The following is a 21,062-nucleotide window of genomic DNA, read 5'->3' as shown; positions in this document are numbered from 1 at the left end:
GCTCACCTAGGGATAGCTACTTTACGGAGCCATTCCAAGTTCCTGAGTCTAGCCTTTTTCATAGTCTGTTTTCCTGTGTCTTGATCCTAGCCTGTTATCTCGTCCTGTCTGATCTCTGCCTGCCCTGAAGTTTATAGCCTGTCTTGGATTTACCCTTTGCCTTGCTGTTTCAGACTGTGTTTGCTCCTCGATTGGATTATTGCTTGTTTTGGATTACTCTTTTGTCTTGCCTTCAACATATATGTTTGCTGGTGTCCGACTCTTGCCTGTGTTGACCATGCCTGTAAATAAAAACATATGGATCCGCATGCCTCTCATCTCATCGGCTCCGTTACAACAACAAATGAAGACCAAATATGTGACCTATACAGACTGTGATTATTTAATGATTGATTGATTTTCCCCCACAGCATTTGTAAATATATGTAAAAAAAAAAAAAAAAAATTGTATTTGGTCATATATGAAAAGTACATTAACAAGTAAGCTTGTAATTATTGTACAATTTCTGTTAAAATCATTAGTATATTTTTAATAAAGTGCATGATCGTATGAATTGAAAGTTTAATGACATTTAAGCATTAACTAATGATCAGTTAAGCATTACATAATATTTGTTAATGATTTATTAATGAAGCTTTTAATCATTGTAAACCATCTGTCAAAATAATTTGAAGAGTTTTAAAAAAGTACATGATCATATTAATTGAAAGTTTACTGACATTTGTAAGAATTTAAATTTACCTTAACTAATGATCTGTTAAGCATTATATAATGTTTGTTAATGATTTATGAATAAAAGTTATCCTACGGGGCCATTGAATGCTTGAATCTGATTGGCTGACGAACGTTCTGAGGTGTGCAATTATTTTCAGGGAAACGCACAGCGAACGTAGTTCCAGGCAGCTCTCTTGACCGCATTACAGTTCCATATCACTTCGCATAGTTAACTGTAATAACGGAAATTAGCATACAGTTTCCTAAACGTGCTCGCACACGCACACTACGGTCACGCAGTTTGCACAAAAAGGTGTTGTCAGCGCTGCCCTGACGATTTTATCAGTTAGCCTAGTTAGTGTAGCAACTTAAAGGCTACACATGACATTTCTCACTAGCGAGGTAATAACAGCGCTGTTTAGAGACGCTGCTGCAGAACACTGTTGAGGGACGCACAGAGCTAGCCTAATTCACACAAGCTCTCTCTCTCTCTCTTTCTCTTTCTCTGTGTGTCTCTGTCTCTCTCGCTCTCTTTCTAATAACTTCATTATTAATAACTGCATTAGAATGCTATCAACTGCTCAAGCCTCCATTAGCAGCTTTAAAATGACGTTTTGGAACTAGCAAAAGAGGCGTTGGATGAGATGCGGAAGAAATAATCCTACTCACAATAGCGATTTAAGTACAAAAACTGGACGAATCCCTTTAAATATATCATCTGATCGATGTCTTGAGGTGTGGTAACCGTAGTATAAGCGGAATAATTGACTCCGGGCCGTTGAATTATTAGAAAAATAATGCACACCTGAGGTGTAACGGCCACTCCGCTTCGGGTCGTGGCCGCATCACCACCTCGGGTTTGCATTATTTTTCGAATAATTCAACGGCCCGGAGTCAATTATTCCTTACTTATTATAAAGTGCTACCCATAGAGGTTTTCACATGCGCTGTTAAAAGTGACCTTACCGCCCTCTGGAGTGGTGAAGTGATACTCCATCGAGCGCGGACCTTCACCTCTGCTGTTGAAAGCTGCAACTGTCAGAGTATAGTCCGAGTAAAACTGCAAGTTGCTCACGACCGTCTCCACCTTATTTCCATAAACCTCGATTTCTCTGTACTTGTCAGCCGCTGGAGCGTGCATCGGCAGGCCTCTTCGGCTGTGAGTTCTGGGGCCTTTCTTTCGCAGATGGATCTCAAAAAAGAGAGAGAGAAAATACACAGCTATGAGAATCAGCAGCCAAGTGCAGAAACTATAAATGATGGTTTATAGATCATGTACCTTGTAGCCGAGTAAGTGTCCGCGGACAGATTCCATGCTGACCGGACTCCATCTTACCAGGACAGAGGTTTTGTTCAGCTCGGTCACTGCCACCTCTGAAGGAGCTTCCAGAGGTACTGTGAGAGATCGACAGGCATTACTATAAAACTGTCAAAAGATTACTAATACTCTTTTCAAAATTAGATTTTTTTTTTTTTTATTTACTGAAAAATTATGTATCTGGAAAAGCTGGGAACTGAAGCAGGAAAATGTTAGAAAACGCACCATCTTCCCCTGAGTAGCCAATCTTAGCAACTGGTTCTGGTCCTGCACCAAAATCATTGACTGCCTGAACTTTAATCTCAAAGGGGATGAAGGTCCCGGTGCCGTTCACGATGAACGGAGGATGTGAGATGCTGCTTTCCTTCCAGTGTGGACCTCTGCCTGAAGCTTGACGCCAGTAGATCTTGTACTCAAATCCTGGTCCATTAAATTGCCATCGCTCCAGTTCCTTCCAAATGTAAAAGTGTAAGAAAGGAGATTAAACATGACGATTACATAAAAATCATCTTCTCTTTGTCATGTGTAATCTGGCTTTATCTTTGGAGAAGACTCCTGGAGAGCTACCATCCTGCAGACTTCAGCTCAAACTGTGCTCCAAAACTCCTGCCTGTAATGATCAGCACTGAATGCCTTCAGGAGTGTTTGATGAAATCTGCAGAATGGTAGCTGACCGGGAGCGGTGCTGGAGACTTTTCCTCTAGTGGAGGACTGTTAATCACCTTCCATGTGATGACCATACTGTTTGGATCAGTGGACACCGTCGTCACATTCTCTGGATTCATGTCAGGTACTGTGCGCAAGAGAGATCCATTAATACAATAAGGCTTTACTAATCAAAATGAACAAATTTCTCACAAATGATAATACTTGGGACAGAAAGGTTTTTTTTTCCACTGGAGACTTAGAAAAACATGCTTTCATGGCAGCTCCTAATTTTACGTTTTAGCAAATAAAGGTTTATCGGTGGTCATGCATCGCACCAATTCATACAAAATCACCACCTTGTAAAATAATTAGGTTCCCTTTCAAGGGAACTTCGAACTGCGTCCTCTAGGGGTCGCTATGGGGAACGCCTCGTCGTGACCCGTGTCTGAAGCATACATTGAAAAAACACCAACACGTTGGCCGGCGACAGCCCATGACATCACTTCATGTCATTCTCTTCTTCGTCTTCACTGACCGTTTTGTTTGAAGCGTGCATTTCCGTGGTAAGAGCGATCTATATTCCTATCGTTATGGCGAGCACTAGCAAAGCGTTTAGAGGGTGTGTGCATCCGCGTCGTCGTTATTTGACAGTTGATGACACACACAATCTCTGCATTGTTTGTTTGGGCAAAGAGCACGCACGCGATGTCCTTGAGGGGGCAATCCGCGTTCATTGCAAGCGTATTTTAATGAAAAGCTCCGCTCTCGTTTGTCTCTCTTTTCGAGGAAAGGGGGGCAGCCATCTGCTTCCCGCGGCTCAGGACCCACCGCTGCTGAGGCACGGAGGAGGATGGGCTCGTGGGGATCGCAGGTGGATCCGGCTGATGAGTTTAAAAAGGGGTTTTCCCTCTCACGCTCGTCGGCTGTGGACGAGAGTAAGCTGCTGGAGGATGATGTTATTTCTTTAACATCGTTTGATCCGGGGGCCGGTGCTCTGCTGGGTTCGGCCCAATAAGAGCAGGAGATGTCTGAGGACGGCGAAGAAGCTGAGTCTGAGCCTTCCCAATCCTCCTGCTCTGCGTATGGTGAGTTGAGTGTTATCTTTCTTACGCATTCATCGATGTGTGAGCAAATTTTTCCAATGCGTTATGTGAATAGTGTTTCGGGATTTCCAGTTCAAGAAGATAGTTTTCTTGGCGATGGCTAAAGCTACGAGGAGTATCCTTTTGTTTATTATTTCCTGATTGAGAGTTGATAGATCACCCAGTAGACAGAGTAAGGGGGATTTATTTATTTATACTATAGTCGCACCGGTAGTGATGTAATGGGCTGTCGCCGGCCAACGTGTTGTTGGTGTTTTTTCAATGTATGCTTCAGACACGGGTCACGACGAGGCGTTCCCCATAGCGACCCCTAGAGGACGCAGTGTCTCATTCCCTAATCAGGGAACCATGGTTACATAAGTAACCTGAGACGTTTTCTCACGAGATTGGGGGGGAACTTCCATTGCAGTTTTCCTTATATTTAAAGGAGACCACAGGTTTTTAAGAGTCTATGATGCAGACTGTAGACTGGATATATAAATGTATATTTTTCAGAAATATTTCAAAATGTATTGAAATACATGAAGTCAGAAAACTAATATCGTTTTCCATTTGAATTGTCTATTATTCTTATTTTGTCTTGTTTTAAGCAGAAAACTCACTTGATTTTAACACTTCTTTTTCTGAATCTTATGCCATTTTGCATGTCAGGGAAATGTTTTCTAGTCCAGTTATTTAAAGATTCATAAATCAAGATACAAGACTATTAAATACAGAGGATGAAAAGTCACTTTTGCAGTGAAAAAACCTTTTATATGTCTGTGTCATTATTATGATAAGCTGGGAGCTGTAAGTGTCTTACTGGCTGCTGGTGTGCTGTAGGACTCTGAGGGAGGACTGGGCTCGCTGGTTCCTATGCCATTAACAGCTCTGAGCCGGAAGTGGTATGTGCTGTACGACTGCAGATGGATCTCCAGGTGTCTGATGTCTGGAGGAACTCTACTGTATTCCTCCCACTGGCCTTTTTCTGGATTCTGCTCCTCTTTCTTCTCAATGACATACTCTGGTGGACAACAGATATGAAAGGTCACACAATCCAACTGTAGCAATGTCTGATTCATGGAAAAAAATGTGTAAAGTCAGGTCTTTTACTCACACATCAAATGACAAATGTCTGCTGTACAGTCCGGATCTTTTGTTTACAAGTAAGTATGGTTCTTGAGAAAACTCATTCCCCTTATTAAAAGGAGAGGGGTTTTTTTGGTTTTGTTTTGTTTCTTGGAGCGGCTCTGAGCACTCACATCGTTTCATTTTGGGGAAAAAATAAAATACTCCTCCTTCTTAAAGAAATTTGAAGTAAACAGAAGAATCCATCAATCACCACTGAGGAGCAGTGTTTTGTAAAGGGCTATGATGAGAAGCCTGCAGGAGTTTTTTTTTTTTTTTTCATATTACACACTCATGAATAAATTACTGACATTATAAGAAGTTTATAATAAAACAGAGGTCAAAAATGTAATAAACACTTTTCTAATGATGCTTACTGATGTCAATTGAATAAACTGAATAAATGATAGAAGAGGGTGAGCGGTGGGCTATTCTGAACGTAGTCAAAGATTTGGTTTCAGTTACCAGATACAGGACTGTTGTTTTCAGCGCCTGGCGTCCAGGATAGCGTGACACTATGGTCCATCTTTTCAGACAGCTCCAGAGAGTGAGGAGAACCAGGTTTATCTGTGGAGTGTCCACCACATCCATGTCTTTCAGAACCAGTGAAATGTAAAACCAGATTGTATTTGGTATGTGGGAGTGACAGACTCACCCAGCACGGTGATGGAGCCGGTGGCGCTGACCGAGTCTAGTTTAGTGCTGATCTCACAGCTGTAGGATCCTGTTTCCTCCATCTGAACGTCAGTGATCTTCAGAGAGCCGTCTGCGTATTCAGTGTATCTGCAGCCATTGAAATCGTACACTATAAACACCACTGCAATAAATACAATTCTTACAAGACGTGAGCAGCTGGTTTTGGCCACACTGAGGTTATAGCTGTGTGTGATGTTTACGTGCTCATGGGTTTGCTTTGCTCAGTTAGTTGCACACGCTGATATGGTATCTCGAAAGAGAGCGGCCAGTGGCTGATAAAATGTAAATTAACTTTTACACAATATTTACTCGAAATAAACAAAAATTAACAGAATCAACAGAAACGGTGCACTATTAACTTTGGCAGCAGTTTGACCACTGCCGATTAGCAGAGATATGGCTGGTTTGAAATGGTTTATGTGGTGTGTTTACTTGTCATTATTAGCAGATGATGTGATCTTGTGTTTGTCCTTCTTCCACTGAATTGTGGGTTGTTTTAACTTGTGGTCCACTGTATATTTGCAGTGTAAAACAGCATCATTTCCACGTAAAACCCGTAGATCCTGGGGAGGGTTCACAATCTTAGTTCTGTCTGGAGACAATAACATGAAACGACATTCATGAGCCATTTTACTCCATTAATGTAACTTACAGAAGAAAGATTCAATTTTACCCATAAAGTATAAAAAATGGATGTTCCGTATAGCACAAAGGAGCCAGACCTGAATGTGATTTTGCTCTAGGTTTTTGGACTACTTCCCTCCTTCAACATTTGAGGGAGCTTTTTGTCTAGGATGTGGATTGTTCTATTGCTATTTGCTATTGTTGCTGCAATTTCTTACATTAACGTTAACCAGCATTAAATTACTGCATAAACTATTTAGAAAAATGAACAGTACCTACACTGTAAAATCTAATTAGTTGGGCTTACTTAAAAAAAAAGCATGCAAACCGATTGCCTTGAAAAAACTATATTTGACAATTTAATTTGCTGTCTTGTGTCAGTAGTAGCACAACAAAAACAGCAAATAAAATGGTTATTGTTACAATTAAAGAAAAAAAATGAAATTGAATTGTTACCATTGTTGTGATTCACGTGCTGAATGTTTAAGTCTGTGTGTGACTTCAGCAAATTACTACACACTATTTAAGGATTAATTAAATGCAATTAAAAGCATCTCAAGGTATTTACGAAAATTGAAATTGGAAAAAGTTAATCAATATACACACGAAAGCTTTAATTAGAAAATATTAATTAGACCTTCCAAAAGCAACCTATTTATTACTTATCAGTAACTAATTAAATCTAAGTAAGGTAAACTATTGGATTTTACAGTGTACAACAGTAGCCTAAACAATGTCAAAAACGAGCTATTTGGCAAACATTAACCAAGAGCGAGTGTGGCCTTGTTGACGTAAAGCTCAAAAGAAAATAAAGTTCTTTCTACATTTTGAAAAGAATCCTTTCATTGTAACCGGTAATGTGTATTAAGCAAGCACATTGTCTAATTTTGATTGCATGTTGAGCGATGAGTTACTGTACCTTCAGTGTCAAATGTGATATGTTCACATGGATTTGGAGCACTTACTCAAGACCTCCAGCTCAGCACTGATGCTCCTGTTGCTGTGCCTCACTGAGCATGTGTAAATGTTGCTGTCGTCTTCACTCACGTCACTGATCTGAAGATTTCCATCGCTCGTCTGAGACATTTTAGCATTAGCCAGAGCGGGACCAGAGTCAAAAATCACCCTGCATACATTCAAACCCACTGGATTATACACACAAAACAACAAAACATCCTCCAGAAAAAAGCTGTCTTTTTCTTGAATTTCTAGAATTTCAGAATATGTGTTATAAAATAATTACTAATTATTAAAGGGTTCATGGATTTTTTATTCTTTTTAAATGTTAATATGTTAATAGGTTTACTTATAATGTTAGCTCAAAATCTTTTTTCCACAAAAATAAAAATATATATGTGAGAAATGATTCTTTTCGACCCTCATTCTGAGCCGCTGTCTGCAGTGATCTGTTTCGGGCTTGTAAACGGCCACTGTTATGACTGGCTAATGTCACTGCATAGGAAATAGTGTCTTATTATAGAAATGCTTTGTCTATAAGGAGGAGGATATTTTAAGCTCTGAAACTTGCAGAATGCTTTAATGGTACAAATACATCTTATCTGCCAAAAGCATATATCACGATCCCTTTAGTACATAGTAAATGTGTTCAGAAAATGAAAAAAATAAATGCTCACCAGTCAACTTTGGGTTGTGGGGAGCCAAATGTTCTGCATTGCAGTAGAACCCTTTGGCCTTCTGTGGCCTTGTACACAAGCCCATCTGCCGTCAGGATCTGAGGAGGCAGTTCTGACAGACAGAAGCTCAGCTTTTTATTAAAATACATCACGAAAAACAATCAACGGGCCGACAGCAGATTTTCAGAATGGCATGAATCAGGTACAAACTGTTGTTCCCTTTATTTTTAAGCACAAATCCATATTCTGACAAGAAATCACTTCATGTGGACCCATTCTGGAGTGATAGTTCCCAGCCTTTCTACAGCGTGGTGCGAACACATGCAAATAATCAAAGTGCATTTGATTAAATGTTACACTACTGATTCTCACCAACTACATGGACATGCGTGTTGACCAGGATATTGCCATGTTTATTGGTGGCCTCGCACTGATAGACCGCCGTATCGCTGTACTGAACGTTAGTCAGGATCAGTGTACCAGAACTCACATGCCGCCTCGCGTCCGAGTCCGTCCCTGCGACACAGAGAAATGAGGAAAAACTAGAGACTTGACTTGACGTGAACAACAGAAATCTTTAGATCTACAAAGAGAAAAGTGTCTCAAAACATTGCAAGATTGTTTAGAGTTATGAAGGGAGCTATTGGGTGGCATTTACAGAGGAAAAAATAATCCATTAATGCTGCTCATTGTTTTGTTTTGTTTTCAACTAGAACCTCACTTACTGTATTTCATTGAGACAATTATGAATTAATGTTCAAGACAATTTCTTGACATATACATTCTGTCACAGGTACTGTGCTCTAAGGAGACAGGCTCACGACGCAGGAGTAATCCAGCACACAATCTTTAATTCCAACTTCAAATCAGGAGAATAACCAGGAGACAGACAAATCACAGACATCAAAGAGCAAACTAAACATGACGGTGAATGGACAAAGACTAAGGGAGAACTGAGGACTTATAAGCAAAACCCAAACTAAGGGAACTAATGAGATGATTAATACAACACAGGTGGAAACTAATGAACGATGATTAAATAAAGGAGAACAGGAACTGAACCAAATAAGGGCAGACAGGACACGCGACACATTCATATATAAATATATACATCTACAAACACTTCACTGTTTTTAATTGTCTCTTCCTTTTATGTCCCTCATTTTTTATTTTAATGCATAACCATATTTCATTGTAACTAATTCTTTTTTTTTTTTACTTATAACTTTTATTGTATTTTTTGTTTCTGATGTTTTCCCTCCCTCTAGTGTTTGTGTTTGGTGGTTTTGCTTTTCTCTTCCCTATGACAGGTTGCAGCATACAGTATATGGTGACTGCAAACGTGTGTAATTTGTCTGAAAGTAATTTGTCTGCTTCTTGCAGAGGAAAGCCAGCAGTTTCTCTCCATTCTGTCTTGTTTTATTATTAGTTTTTATTTATTTCCTTTTATTTCATTCTTCTTTTCTGTTTAAATTTGATGAGGCAATTTATTTTATCGTACAAACCCCTGAAAACCGGCATGCTGGCAGCACAGTAGCAAGCCTTTAGCTGCCCAAAAGATGTGTCAACTAACACACCAGCACATATTGTAGTGAAACCTGGTACGTGTCACATCCCCAAGTTTACATAGACGGATAGAACTAATAAACACAATCATATAATTTCACTAATTTTGAAACACTTTTGAACACATAAGCAAGTGAGACTTGGCAATTTTATGGCACTATAAAAGAAAAAACATGAAAGTGGCTATAACTGCAGAAACTGCTGGTCCAATTAACCTCAAAACTGGCCTGCAGTGTCTTTGTCTGGGTTGCCATTATAATCATGAAAAGCATGGCTGCCATTGGCCAGTCACAAGACCAATCAGAAAAATGTAACCACAAGGTGACGCTATCAATGGTGTCATATAATGCAGCTTTTTCAATTATTCAATTGTTCAGTATATTTAATCAAGGGTTGTTTTTTCCCCCACAGTATGCTTGGTGTTATAAGTGGTGCATGCAACCATATTTCTTTATTGTTACTATTTTAACACTTCAGTTCAGAATAATAATAAAGTACATAAGAGAATGATGCTGAGACTAAAAAAATGTTTCTATCCCATGTGTTCCCATGTATTTTGGAAGCTTACTGACAGCTCTTTACATTGTATCAGCTGATCGGTCATGCAGGCTGAAATCGACGCATTGTGTACCTGTGATAGGAACACCATTGATGCTCCAAGTGACATTTGGGGTGGGTATCCCCTCAGCCTGACAGTCCAGTCTCACAGTCTCTCCTGGGGCATACAGGTGGTCTTCAGGCCACTTGTTCCAGTAAGGAGCAGCTGCGATCCATAAAAACAACAGAAACGATATAAACTATAATAAAAGTAAAATATAATATCATATATTATATAATATACTGTGACATCTGGCAGTGTCAGGACAGAAAAAAAAAACATATGAATTAACAGAAGAGATATTCCTGTGACCCTACAGAGGTTTGGAGAGCGAATGAATGGATGGAAGAGATGTCTAGTAAGTACGTCATGCAAGTGTCTAGATAAACTGTAAAAGTGCCGCTGTTTGCGTAGTGTATTCTGTAGTAACAATCTGTAACAATAAGTTACAAATAAAGGTTACTCGTGCTCTTTAAATGAATGAATGAGTGTAGGTAAATGTGTCTACATGCACATGCGTCAGATTAGCTGCTACATTTGCCAAAATGAGCAATATCCAACAGAGCACACTTCATTACAGCAAAACTTATTATAGTGATTACAATAACTGGGTAATAATAACTAGGTACTAACCCTGAACCTACCCTACTCCTAAACCTAACCTTAACTCATGTAGTTACCATAGGTAAGTGCACATACTGTAAAACAGAGTGCAACCCATTTTGTTATCAAATCTGACCAAGAGCAAGGTGTTGTTGCTGCACAGATAAGTTTTGAGCAATATTAATAACACCATGTACATATTTTTCAGCGTGGAAGTGATTTTGTGTAAGAATTTCATTAGCCGCTATAGGCAGGTAACAAAGTGCAGTAAACGGTAAATATATATGAGCTACAAACCAGTGTGTTCATGATTAGGATGATACATTAATATAATACGATAACAAATACCAGTTTTCAGCATAACTGACTGTTTTTGTACCAGAAGCCTTACGTTCCAAAGTTACAAAAGATCGCACCTGCTCTTACAATAAATATAAGGTAGACAGGGTTAGGCTTTGGATTAGGGTTAGCTGCTTGCTGCTGTTCTTACTATAGGAAGCCCATGTAACGTGTGTAAGGAGTGTTTCCGTCTGTGTCTCACCCTCCACTGTGACAGCGTAGTGGTGTTTAACAGAGCCCTGGCTGTTCCGGGCAATGCACGTGTACTCGCCATCATCCACCTCCGACACGTTCTCGATCTGAAGCCAGCAGTTGTAGTTCAGCTTCTTGGCTCGAGCGGGAGAGAGAGGGCTGTCCATCCTTTCCCAGTGCACTTCTGGAGTTGGTCTTAATCAGAGGAAGCAATAGTTAGCAAAGCGACTGCTTGCTAGTCCAGTCAAATCAGCTCCTTCAGTGACTTTCTGAGCCCACTGATCCCTTTCCAGTGGTCAGACGAAGAATTGATGTGCAAGACCCATTCATATTTATAAAATGAACAATAATAAAACCACTAATTCATGCGAGAACCATTAATAGTTAAAACTTTGATTCATTGATGCAACTTTTCTCCTCTTCTCTAGCTTGATTCTTAATAATCCTGGCACAATACGTCTGTTTCTTCTTGGGTGATTATTGTCTCAATGTCCTGCAGTAAAATTGCGTAATGCACGGCTATCCATTATATACTGTATTACATATATATATATATATACATTACATATAGGGGCGGAGCTACGGGTGGGCCCAGCTTGTCCACCCGGTCAGATGCATGGGGATATTTTAATATTTTATTTTTAATAATACAATTTTAAATGTTTAAATTCTTCATTAATTATATGATTTGAGTCATTTGTTTCATAACAACTATAATAATAATAATAATATGCAAATGAGTCTCTTCAGTTACATTATGCTAGTAGTTATGTACTTCTTTTCGTCTATAACACAGTCTGTCTGGATTTGCGCTAGCAGCTCATTTCAATTACAAATATCTACAGGTATATAGCTATCTATGACACTTTAGAAAAACATCTCTAGACAAAGTTTTATCTGAAGCTAAAGAAACTGAGAAATGACAGGATCGTCAGTCAACTGAGAATGAAGGCGAAATGGACATGGTCTCAACATCTCGCGAGTCGGATAATATGCCCATATGAATGCTTCAGCCTTTAAGGAACCTCTCCCGCCAAAGGCTTTGGTAAATCTAAACTTTGCACCTTCGGATCTGTCAGCGAAAGAGGAACCAGCCACTCAACCGGTGTTTGGGAACATCTCTGATGGAAAATCACGCTCCTTCAGTTGTTATTGCTATGACAAGTTTAAGTGGATTGAATATAGCAAAACAAGAGATACCCTACTATTTTTTGTAAAGTATGCAGACATTTTCCTGAAGCACATAGTGAGTTTACTTTCACAAAAGACGGATATAAAGATTGGAAACGTCTCTGACAGGCCTGTAACAAACACGAGTCTAGTAAACCGCATTTTAATTGTGCTTTTTTTAAGTTTGATGCATACAGGGTAAAGCAATGGAGCGCAAAGCCGTGGGACCATGTTAAATCAGAGCCGAACCAGCAACACGTTAAAGTTGTTTTAGACATTGTTATGTCATGTGCCAAGCTGGATATTCCCCTCAGAGGACACAGGGAAACAGAAGATGCATTCCTTAATAAAGGGAATTTCATGGAGCTATTTAAATTCATATCAAAATACATTCCAATAATTTAAAATAGACTAAAGGAACAAAAAAATCACTCCTATGAGCCACCATGTTCATTGTGTAATGCTGGTTTATGTTGTAAGTGTTACCATTGTTGTGTTTCGTGTGTCGAGTATTGATGTCACATCTTTCAAAGATGTTTCTCAGCAGTTACTTCACTATTGTGAAAGATCCATCCACAAACATCTATGAATATGAAATAAATTATTGATTAATCTTCATGCTTAAATAATGCTAAAATAAAATCTTCATGCTACAAATAGTTTGACTAACTTAAAGTCGGGCAATTTGCTTGAGCCTGGTTTTGATTACTTTTATGTGACTGCTCAAGCTTTTTTTATTTAGTTTGGGGTAACAACCTCTACAGCCTTAAATGTCAGCGGAGACTATGTCAACTAGATGATCCCCAGAGACAGATCCCCAGTGAAGGCCTCATCACCTCGACGACCATCGGCACCAGACAAGTCCTCTGCACCTGTGCTGCATCCAGGAATTAAACCACACCATGCTGGTTTCGTCTGGCCAGAGGAGAACTGGCCCCCCGACTGAGCCTGGTTTCTCCAAAGGTTTTCTTCTCCATTTCTGTCACTGATGGAGTTTTGGTTCCTTTGGCTTGCTTAGTTGGGGACGCTTGACTGATTGCACAGACACTATTGAAGAGAGCTGAACTGATGATGACATCACTGAATCGTCAATGAACTGACTTTAGCTGAAAACTGACTGTTATTGTCTTCTTGCATCATTGACAATCTATTTTCCTGTTTGACACTGTAAAGCTGCTTTGACACAATCAGTATTGTATAAAGCGCTATACAAATAAAGGTGGCTTGACTTGACTTAAAATGTCAACAATTTAAAAGAATAGACCTATAAGAATGTATTAATAATCTTAAATTAATATATTTCCTAGCGGAGAGAGAGTGGTAGAGAACGCGTTAAACTAGCAGCGTAATAGAGAATGTGAAGCTGACGTCACGCCGCGTTGAATTCTGGGAAACTTTCTTTGCTTCATACTGGGAGGATCGCACTGCCTTTCCGCTATTGAGTAGTAGTTTGATTTTCTCTCGTGGCTGTGAAAAATGTCACCATTGTATGTCATTCTTGCTGCATTGAGATTTGCAATAGTAGCTCAGATAATCGTTCTGAGAGAAAACTGGACAATGCAATATGTTTTTTCGCCTTTCCTATGTGTAAAAACACCAAGGGAAGCAGGTCGTGGAGATGACGAGAAGACACCAGATAGTAAATCTATTAATAATATCACTGATTAAACCCACTGCCTATCACTCAATAAAAGAATCACATTGCCAGTGTTTTTGAAAGTTTTGATTTTGTTTGGTTTAATAATTAACATTGCCTTTTCGAGTATGACTCTCACTCAGCTTGTGAATTAGCAGAACTTGAACAGAGACATTATACAACACTCAACACAAATAACGCTTAATGTGGCTTAATGTACCAAGACAGTGATAAAGACAAAACTATAAAGCATACTACTATGTGCAGACACACATATGAGCCCAAAATGTGAACCCAACACGTTTATTTACAAGTGTTTTCCTCTCATATATAAAAAAAAAACGCTTAATGCACTGAGACAGTGATGTTAAAAGACCACATTTTGTGCACACTTTATTAATAAAGGTCTTAATCCATAAGAGAGGTGGAAGTGCTTCTGGGTCTTTCGTCTGTTCTGTAGCCGGCAGGTCGTACGGGTCGATGTTGTTGATGTCAAGCAGTTTCTCTAAATAACGCTGCTTGGCGGTGTGATTTAGTCTCTCCTGATAGAGCCCCTTTCCTTTCGCTTTCTCCTCCATTTCTTCCCAAGAATGCAAACAAATATCAAGCTGTTCTCTCTCTGCTGCTCTTTCTATTGGTCTCACAGTTGCTGTCGAAGTAACCATGGCGACGGATAGCGTATCCTGCTAATATGACTCGGACACAGAGGAGGGGTTCAAGTTCACCTGAAAGAAGCATTTTCGAAAGCAATTCCCATCAGCTCAAGTTGGTGCTTTGCACTGCTGCCAAAGTGTCTGGGGATGTGGCCAATAATACACAATGGCACGCTCAGTTCATCACGCTACAAAAGGAGATGCATCTTAACCACCAATGTATGGAACTGGAAATAACGTGCGAGACGAGATGGAGCTCAAAATCAGGGTCCATGCACAAAATATTTGATTTGCTGGATGTATTACTGAAGGCGTTAGCTGAATATGTCGAATCAAGTGATCAAACTAGAACTGTTTGAGAGCAGTGATTTTGTAACGAAAGGATAACAGAGTTCATCACTGTGGGTAACAGACTATATATTGTTGATTGAAAAACTGAAAGCTACTTATGCAGATTTCCAATGGTGACTTTGACAAAGTGCTCAAACTAACGGAGGAGTTAATGGCCAAGCATGACTGGGATGTCACTTCTTCTCGTCAGAGCAATAAATTCAACGAGTCTGCCATCACCACAACACTAGGGAAAACATCCGTTGTCAAAAACAATGATTTAAGGGTATTGTGTGGATAATCCTGTATCCTGGACAGGCAGATAGCAGAGCTGAACTCTTTAAAGAGGATACACATGGAATCATGCGAGCTTCAGCATCCCTCTTAGCTGGATCCACCAGTTTTGGCCTGAAAGAACTGCTGAAAGCCCCATACGATTTGTATGGTATTGTAGTCTGAGGTGATGAATGCACAGTTTTCACTCAACACGTCAGAGGCAAAATTGATACAGGAATGGAAAATTCCCCTCACTGATTGAAGTACTGTAGCTGTCCTCATGACATTTTCCCAAACACCAACAGTCTATTCAGGGCCATTTTAACTCTACCGATGACGTCCTGCTGCGTTGAGAGACTTTTCTCCGTAACAGTCCGGATCAAGACACGTCTGAGATCGTCAATGTTGACAAGACGCCATTACAATTTGACACTTTTGTCTTTTGAAAGAGAACTAACAGAAAACTTAGATTATGACAAAATGATCGACATCTTTCATTCCAAACCCAAGATGACAGCGACTTGTTTAAACATCTTCATCGCTACAGACACCGCTCATTCAAGGTAAGTTAAAATGGTTTTCTTAGTCTGGCCCGTCATGGCAGGATGTGCAGTATTTGCATAAATATTCATATATATTGCGTATATATTGCATATATTATTCAGGCCCACCCACAAACAACTTTCTGCATCCACCTCTGATGTATAACAGACATTATAGGCTACAAGTCTTTTCTTTCTACATTGTTACCTGTTTATTGGATTTATGTCTGCTATATGTTTAGCCATGTGTCTGTTTGTTATATTTGCACAAATGCTGTCTTAGTCTTGAGAAGAATAGTTCATAAACGCCACTGTATGTTGGATATTGAATTCTGTTAAAATGTTAATTGACAGATTATTTTTGTTTTTGTCAGCTGAAGAGTGCATGCAGATGTTTTTGCTAGTGTTTGTTTTTGATCGTAAATTCAGCGGCCATGAAAAGACATTGGCTGAATACTCACAGGCCTTCTGGGATGCACTCTAGAGTCAGCGTTTGGCCCCTGAGCACCAGATAAGAACTGTGGGATCCCGCTGGCTTTTGCAGCTGGGGCCGCCGATTTTTCACCACAGAATTTGCTGTGAAAACCAAAGAACACAAGTGAACCCCACATGTAAGTTTTATTCATTTTCAGTGTATAAACAGAATCAGTGTATAGAAAGAAGAAGATTATTTCAGCATGAAAACTCCTCTGAACCATGTAATTTGTACATATGTAACCCTGAGGCTCCGTGTCATAGTCACACTTCCCTTCATGGCTGTGAATATTCAATAATAATAATAATAATTTTAAAAAGTAAATCTTACGAACGTCACATTCCCAAATGTACAATAAACTCATAGCACATGCAGAGACTTCACTCTGAAATCAGACTGTAAAATTATTTAAATAAATCACAGCCTTTGATAATCTCACGAAGCTATTCCATGATTAATTCAATCTAATTCATCAACTCATAAACTCCCGTTTGGGAAACCTTGCCGTAGGACAAAGTGAGGTTCGTAACGAAATGGTTTAGTATGACTGGTGTGAAAAACTTGACTGGCCTGCACAAAGACCTGAACCCTAGTGAAGATCTTCAGAATCAACTGGAAGGCTCACTTCAAACCAGGCATCACTGCACAGTTGCCCAGTACTGTACCTTACTGACACTATATTGTTTAAGAACAGTGACAAAAACCAGTCATTCCAAGGATTTGTACCAAATGTTGTTTCTGTGGAACAAGTGCTTACATATAATTCACAAAAGATGGCAGTCAGCAGCAATTGTGCAGGGTTTATTTAAGCCAAAAATGTGAGACTGGTCTATTTTGATTCCACTGGCCATTAAATTACACCCAATCTTCATATGTTAGTCATATTGGGCATCAGCCATATTACCCTAAATTTTGTCAAAAAACGCTGTTTTTTATAAACACACTGGTGTATCAGGTGAGAGCATCGCATGTGTCATCACAGGAACGGACTGTCCATCAGGAGCACCAGGACCAAAGCCTGGACCCTATGAATTTTGGACAAAGCTACTGTTTGACTTGTTGTTCTTTGTAAATACAGTATGTTCAGTTCTTTAAGTAAAAAACAAAAAAAACAAAAAAAAACTATAATTAAGAGATCTGTAAGTTTGTCAGAATCAATCCTGTTTAAAATCCTGTATAACTTCTGAGTTACATATTTTATTGTCATTTGTAGCAATACATTTATAACTGCATTGGTATTATCTGTCCTTTAGCTATGTTATTTATTTATTATTATTATTATTATTATTATTATTTAATTTTAAGGGCATGATCCTCACCGCAAACTCCATGGCTCAAATAATTTTTATACCATGCTTACCATACCAAAAGTTATCAAATAATTTTTATGTAAATCATCAACAAATTTGATGGAAAGATTACAAAAAGGATTTGCTATTTAGTATCCAAATGCTATAGAATGCTATTTAGTATCCATAATTTTGCCATTGCAATGCTTGGACGAAGTAATTGCTGATGGCAGTTTTATATATTTTTTTCAACCTCTTTTAATTTTGTTGTTAACATCTCTTTGACCGTAGACTGTAAAAAAAGTTGGACGATGCGTCTCCACTTCCTTCCACTTTAGAAAAGTGAAGCCAAAACATCCCAGTATGGCCGCTGTCACTTGCACCAGTGACATCATTTGTCAGTAGTGATTCATTTGGAGCCCGAGTCTGCGCAGTAGTGATTCATTGGGAGCTTGAGTCTGCGCAGTAGTGATTCATTTGGAGGCCGAGTCTGCGCAGTAGTGATTCATTTGGAGGCCGAGTCTGCGCAGCAGTGATTGTGAGGTGGAGCCATGATATCAAAGTCCCGCCTAAACTCCCGCAGACCCAATCGCAAACTCACAATCATGACACAAATGAATACTTGAACATACATCAGCATGATAAAAACTACAACATGATGGAAATAATCTTTGGGAAAATTTTATTTGAAGTGTAATTTGATTATTTAGTTTGGCTCACTTCCCATTCGTTTACGTGGAGAGGGCGGGGTTTATGATCCGTACTGCAGCCAGCCAGCAGGGGCGATTGAAATATTTTGGCTTCACTTTTCAGGACACGTGCGGCACACTTGCTTTGAACATGCTTCAATTTCCTTCTTTTTGTTTTGTATTGTAAAGCGTCCCTTGGTTTTGTTATTGTTATATTACTTGATTTGAAACAACCTGCATATTCACATGCAGAGAGAAGAGTCATGTAACTTATCACAAGTCAGAAAGTTTACACACATGGTGTGACGCTGATGGCGATGGGCTCTTTGGGTAGGATGACGCTGGCGTTGATGTAGTGGGCATTGCAGGTGTAGTCTTCTCTGCTGTCACTGACTAGTAAGTTGGCAAAGTACAGATTTCCATCAAGACTAGTGGTCACCCGCTCATTCAGAGGGATGTGGCGCAACTCTGACAAATAAATAAATAAATAAATGAAGAGAGAGAGGGGGGGGGGTCAGTTTAATGAATTCAAGTGTTATGCAGAGCAATTTAGTTTGGCAAAAGTAGATTCAATAGAATATTTACGCATGTCCATCCAGTGTATTTTGGGAGTGACAGAACTCTTCGGAGGGTTACAGGAGAGGACTGTGCTTTCTCCCTCCTCAAACAATCTTCTTTTCTGCCTCTTCTCTTTGGCCAAGGTTGGGATGGCTGTGAAATAGCCAGAATAATTATTTAATGTATCTATTTATGCAATGTTCACTGTTTATTCAAAGGGCTCTCTCAGGTTTGTGTCTTCAGCAACTCTAATGACGTCAGTATGGTGACATTTGTCATTATAGCAAAGCAATATTCATGCATAAATGATTTCAGACTCTCACACTGGCTGTTTTGGAATGGAATACTTGAGTACTGCATACTATATGCTGTGTACTGCCTAGTTCCCTTCTTCTTTCTATGATCTTTAAACATACTTCAGTGATAAAACGTTGCAATGCTGTTGTCACATAAGCTTACAGCACTGAATGTATAATTCAGTAATTATAGTCTGGGGCATCTTTTGCATTTGAATTCAATTAGTGAAAAATGGCTTATAGGTGACCTCAGGCTCTTTCTTGTTCTGATAGTCACAGTGCTTTTGGACTGTACACTGACCTCTATCTTTCTGGAGGCACAAAGTCTGCTCACTAAATGCTGCCAATTCACATCAGTGCTATTGATCTGTCTTTCATTTTGTTTTCTCCAGCTGGCTTAAAACACACATCCATAATGGACATGGATTCAGCTATGCTGTTGACTATGCTATTGTGGAGAATGTAGTGGACCATCCAGATATGCATACAAATATGTTGCATACAATGCACAGGTAACCATACTGTATACTACAGATGTGTTAAATATAAAAATAATATAAAATAATCACATTTTGTTGCTTTGCAGCCTGAAATGAAGATGGACACAGTTTTTGTTTTATTCAGCTCTATTTACTCAGTGCAACTTATAACATCCAAGAGAAAGATAAAACACCAACGTGTCAGAAAAAAAATAAATAAAAAAACAGAATCACTGAGTTGGAAAAAGGATCGCCCCATTGTGTCAGTATTTTGTTGAAACACCTTTTGCTTTTAATTACAGCCTTTAGTATGTTTGGATTTGTCTTTACTAACTTTGCACATCTAGACTGTGCAGTATTTGCCTGCTCTTCTTTGCAGAACTGCTCAAGTTCAGTTCAATCTGAAGGTGAGTGTTTGTGGACTGCAGTCTTCAAGTCCTTCCACAGATGTTCAGTGGGGTTTAAGTCTGGGCTCTGACGAGGCCATGCAAGGACATTCAGCTTTTTCTCCTTCAACCACTGTGTGTCCGTTCTGCTGTGTGCTTTGGGTCATTGTCGTGTTGGAGGGTAAACCTTCTTCCCATTGACAACTTCTGGCAGAGGGCTGCAGATTTTCCTCAAGAATTTGATGGTATTTTGCCCCGTCCATTTCTCCTTCTATCCTGACGAGTGCTCCAGTCGCTGCTGCAGAGAAACACCCCATAAAAGGACATCAGCACCTCCATGCTTTACTGGAGGAATGCTGTTATCTGGATACTGAGCTGTGTTGGATTTTATCGTTTGGTGTTGAAGCCAAATAATTCAGTTTTAGTCTCATCTGCCTCAGAATCTTCAAGGTGTGTTTTAGCAAAGCTCAGTCTGACTGCATGTGGCCTTTCATGAGGAGCGGCTTTTTTCCATTCAAGCCACGTTTGTGGAGAATTTGTGATATTGTTGTCACATGCACACAATGACCACTCTGTGTCATAAACTCCTGCAGCTGCTTCAGAGTTGCTGTAGCTCTCGGTTGCCTCTCTGAGCAGTTTCCTCCGGCTCTTTCATCAGTTTGGAGCGATCTCCTGATCTAGGGAGGGTCTGTGTTGTACCAAATACCTTCCACTTCTTAATAATGGACTTCACAGTGCTTCTAGACATTGATAAAGCCTTTGAAATGTTTTTGTGTCCATCTCCTGACTTGTGCCTGTCCACAACTTTAACCCGGAGATCTTCTGACAGTGCCTTGCCACCCATGGCTGATTGTTTGCTTCAGTTGCGCTACCAAGGACTGAAATACTTCAGGAAAGCTCTTTTCATGCTGAGCTGATCAAAATGAGCACAGCTGAAAGTCAAATGGGTTTGTGTGCCTTTGAGAAGCTGATGAGCTGCACCTGATTGAGTTTACAAGTCATTTTTAGGAGGGGCGATCCTTTTTCCAACTCAGTGATTCTGTTTTTTTAATTGTTTTTTTTTTCTGACATGTTGGCTGCAACGCAACAAAATGTGATTATTTTAAAGGGGCTGATTCTATTCTATTCCCACTGTGTGTA

At 39.5% G+C, this 21,062-nt stretch overlaps 1 protein-coding gene across 1 annotated transcript in view; it reads right to left on the bottom strand.

Annotated features, from left to right (window-relative positions):
- LOC107746188 (neural cell adhesion molecule L1.1-like) overlaps positions 1–21,062 on the bottom strand; it is a 66,758-nt gene that overhangs the window by 21,530 nt on the left and 24,166 nt on the right. The window contains exons 6-21 of the mRNA XM_016560301.1: positions 18,789–18,914; positions 18,501–18,671; positions 16,212–16,326; positions 11,154–11,338; positions 10,043–10,174; positions 8,218–8,361; positions 7,846–7,957; positions 7,177–7,337; positions 6,020–6,179; positions 5,547–5,674; positions 5,357–5,458; positions 4,587–4,787; positions 2,756–2,826; positions 2,259–2,484; positions 1,995–2,110; positions 1,682–1,907 (exon numbers count right to left, since the gene is read on the bottom strand). Coding sequence (XP_016415787.1) covers positions 1,682–1,907; positions 1,995–2,110; positions 2,259–2,484; positions 2,756–2,826; positions 4,587–4,787; positions 5,357–5,458; positions 5,547–5,674; positions 6,020–6,179; positions 7,177–7,337; positions 7,846–7,957; positions 8,218–8,361; positions 10,043–10,174; positions 11,154–11,338; positions 16,212–16,326; positions 18,501–18,671; positions 18,789–18,914 — 2,376 coding nt within the window. The remainder of the gene's footprint in view (positions 1–1,681; positions 1,908–1,994; positions 2,111–2,258; positions 2,485–2,755; positions 2,827–4,586; positions 4,788–5,356; positions 5,459–5,546; positions 5,675–6,019; positions 6,180–7,176; positions 7,338–7,845; positions 7,958–8,217; positions 8,362–10,042; positions 10,175–11,153; positions 11,339–16,211; positions 16,327–18,500; positions 18,672–18,788; positions 18,915–21,062) is intronic.

Source organism: Sinocyclocheilus rhinocerous, unplaced genomic scaffold (genome assembly GCF_001515625.1).
Source record: "Sinocyclocheilus rhinocerous isolate Xijiao unplaced genomic scaffold, SAMN03320098_v1.1 scaffold1731, whole genome shotgun sequence".
Classification (NCBI taxonomy): Eukaryota; Metazoa; Chordata; class Actinopteri; order Cypriniformes; family Cyprinidae; genus Sinocyclocheilus; species Sinocyclocheilus rhinocerous.
This window is presented reverse-complemented; position numbering and strand designations above follow the sequence as displayed.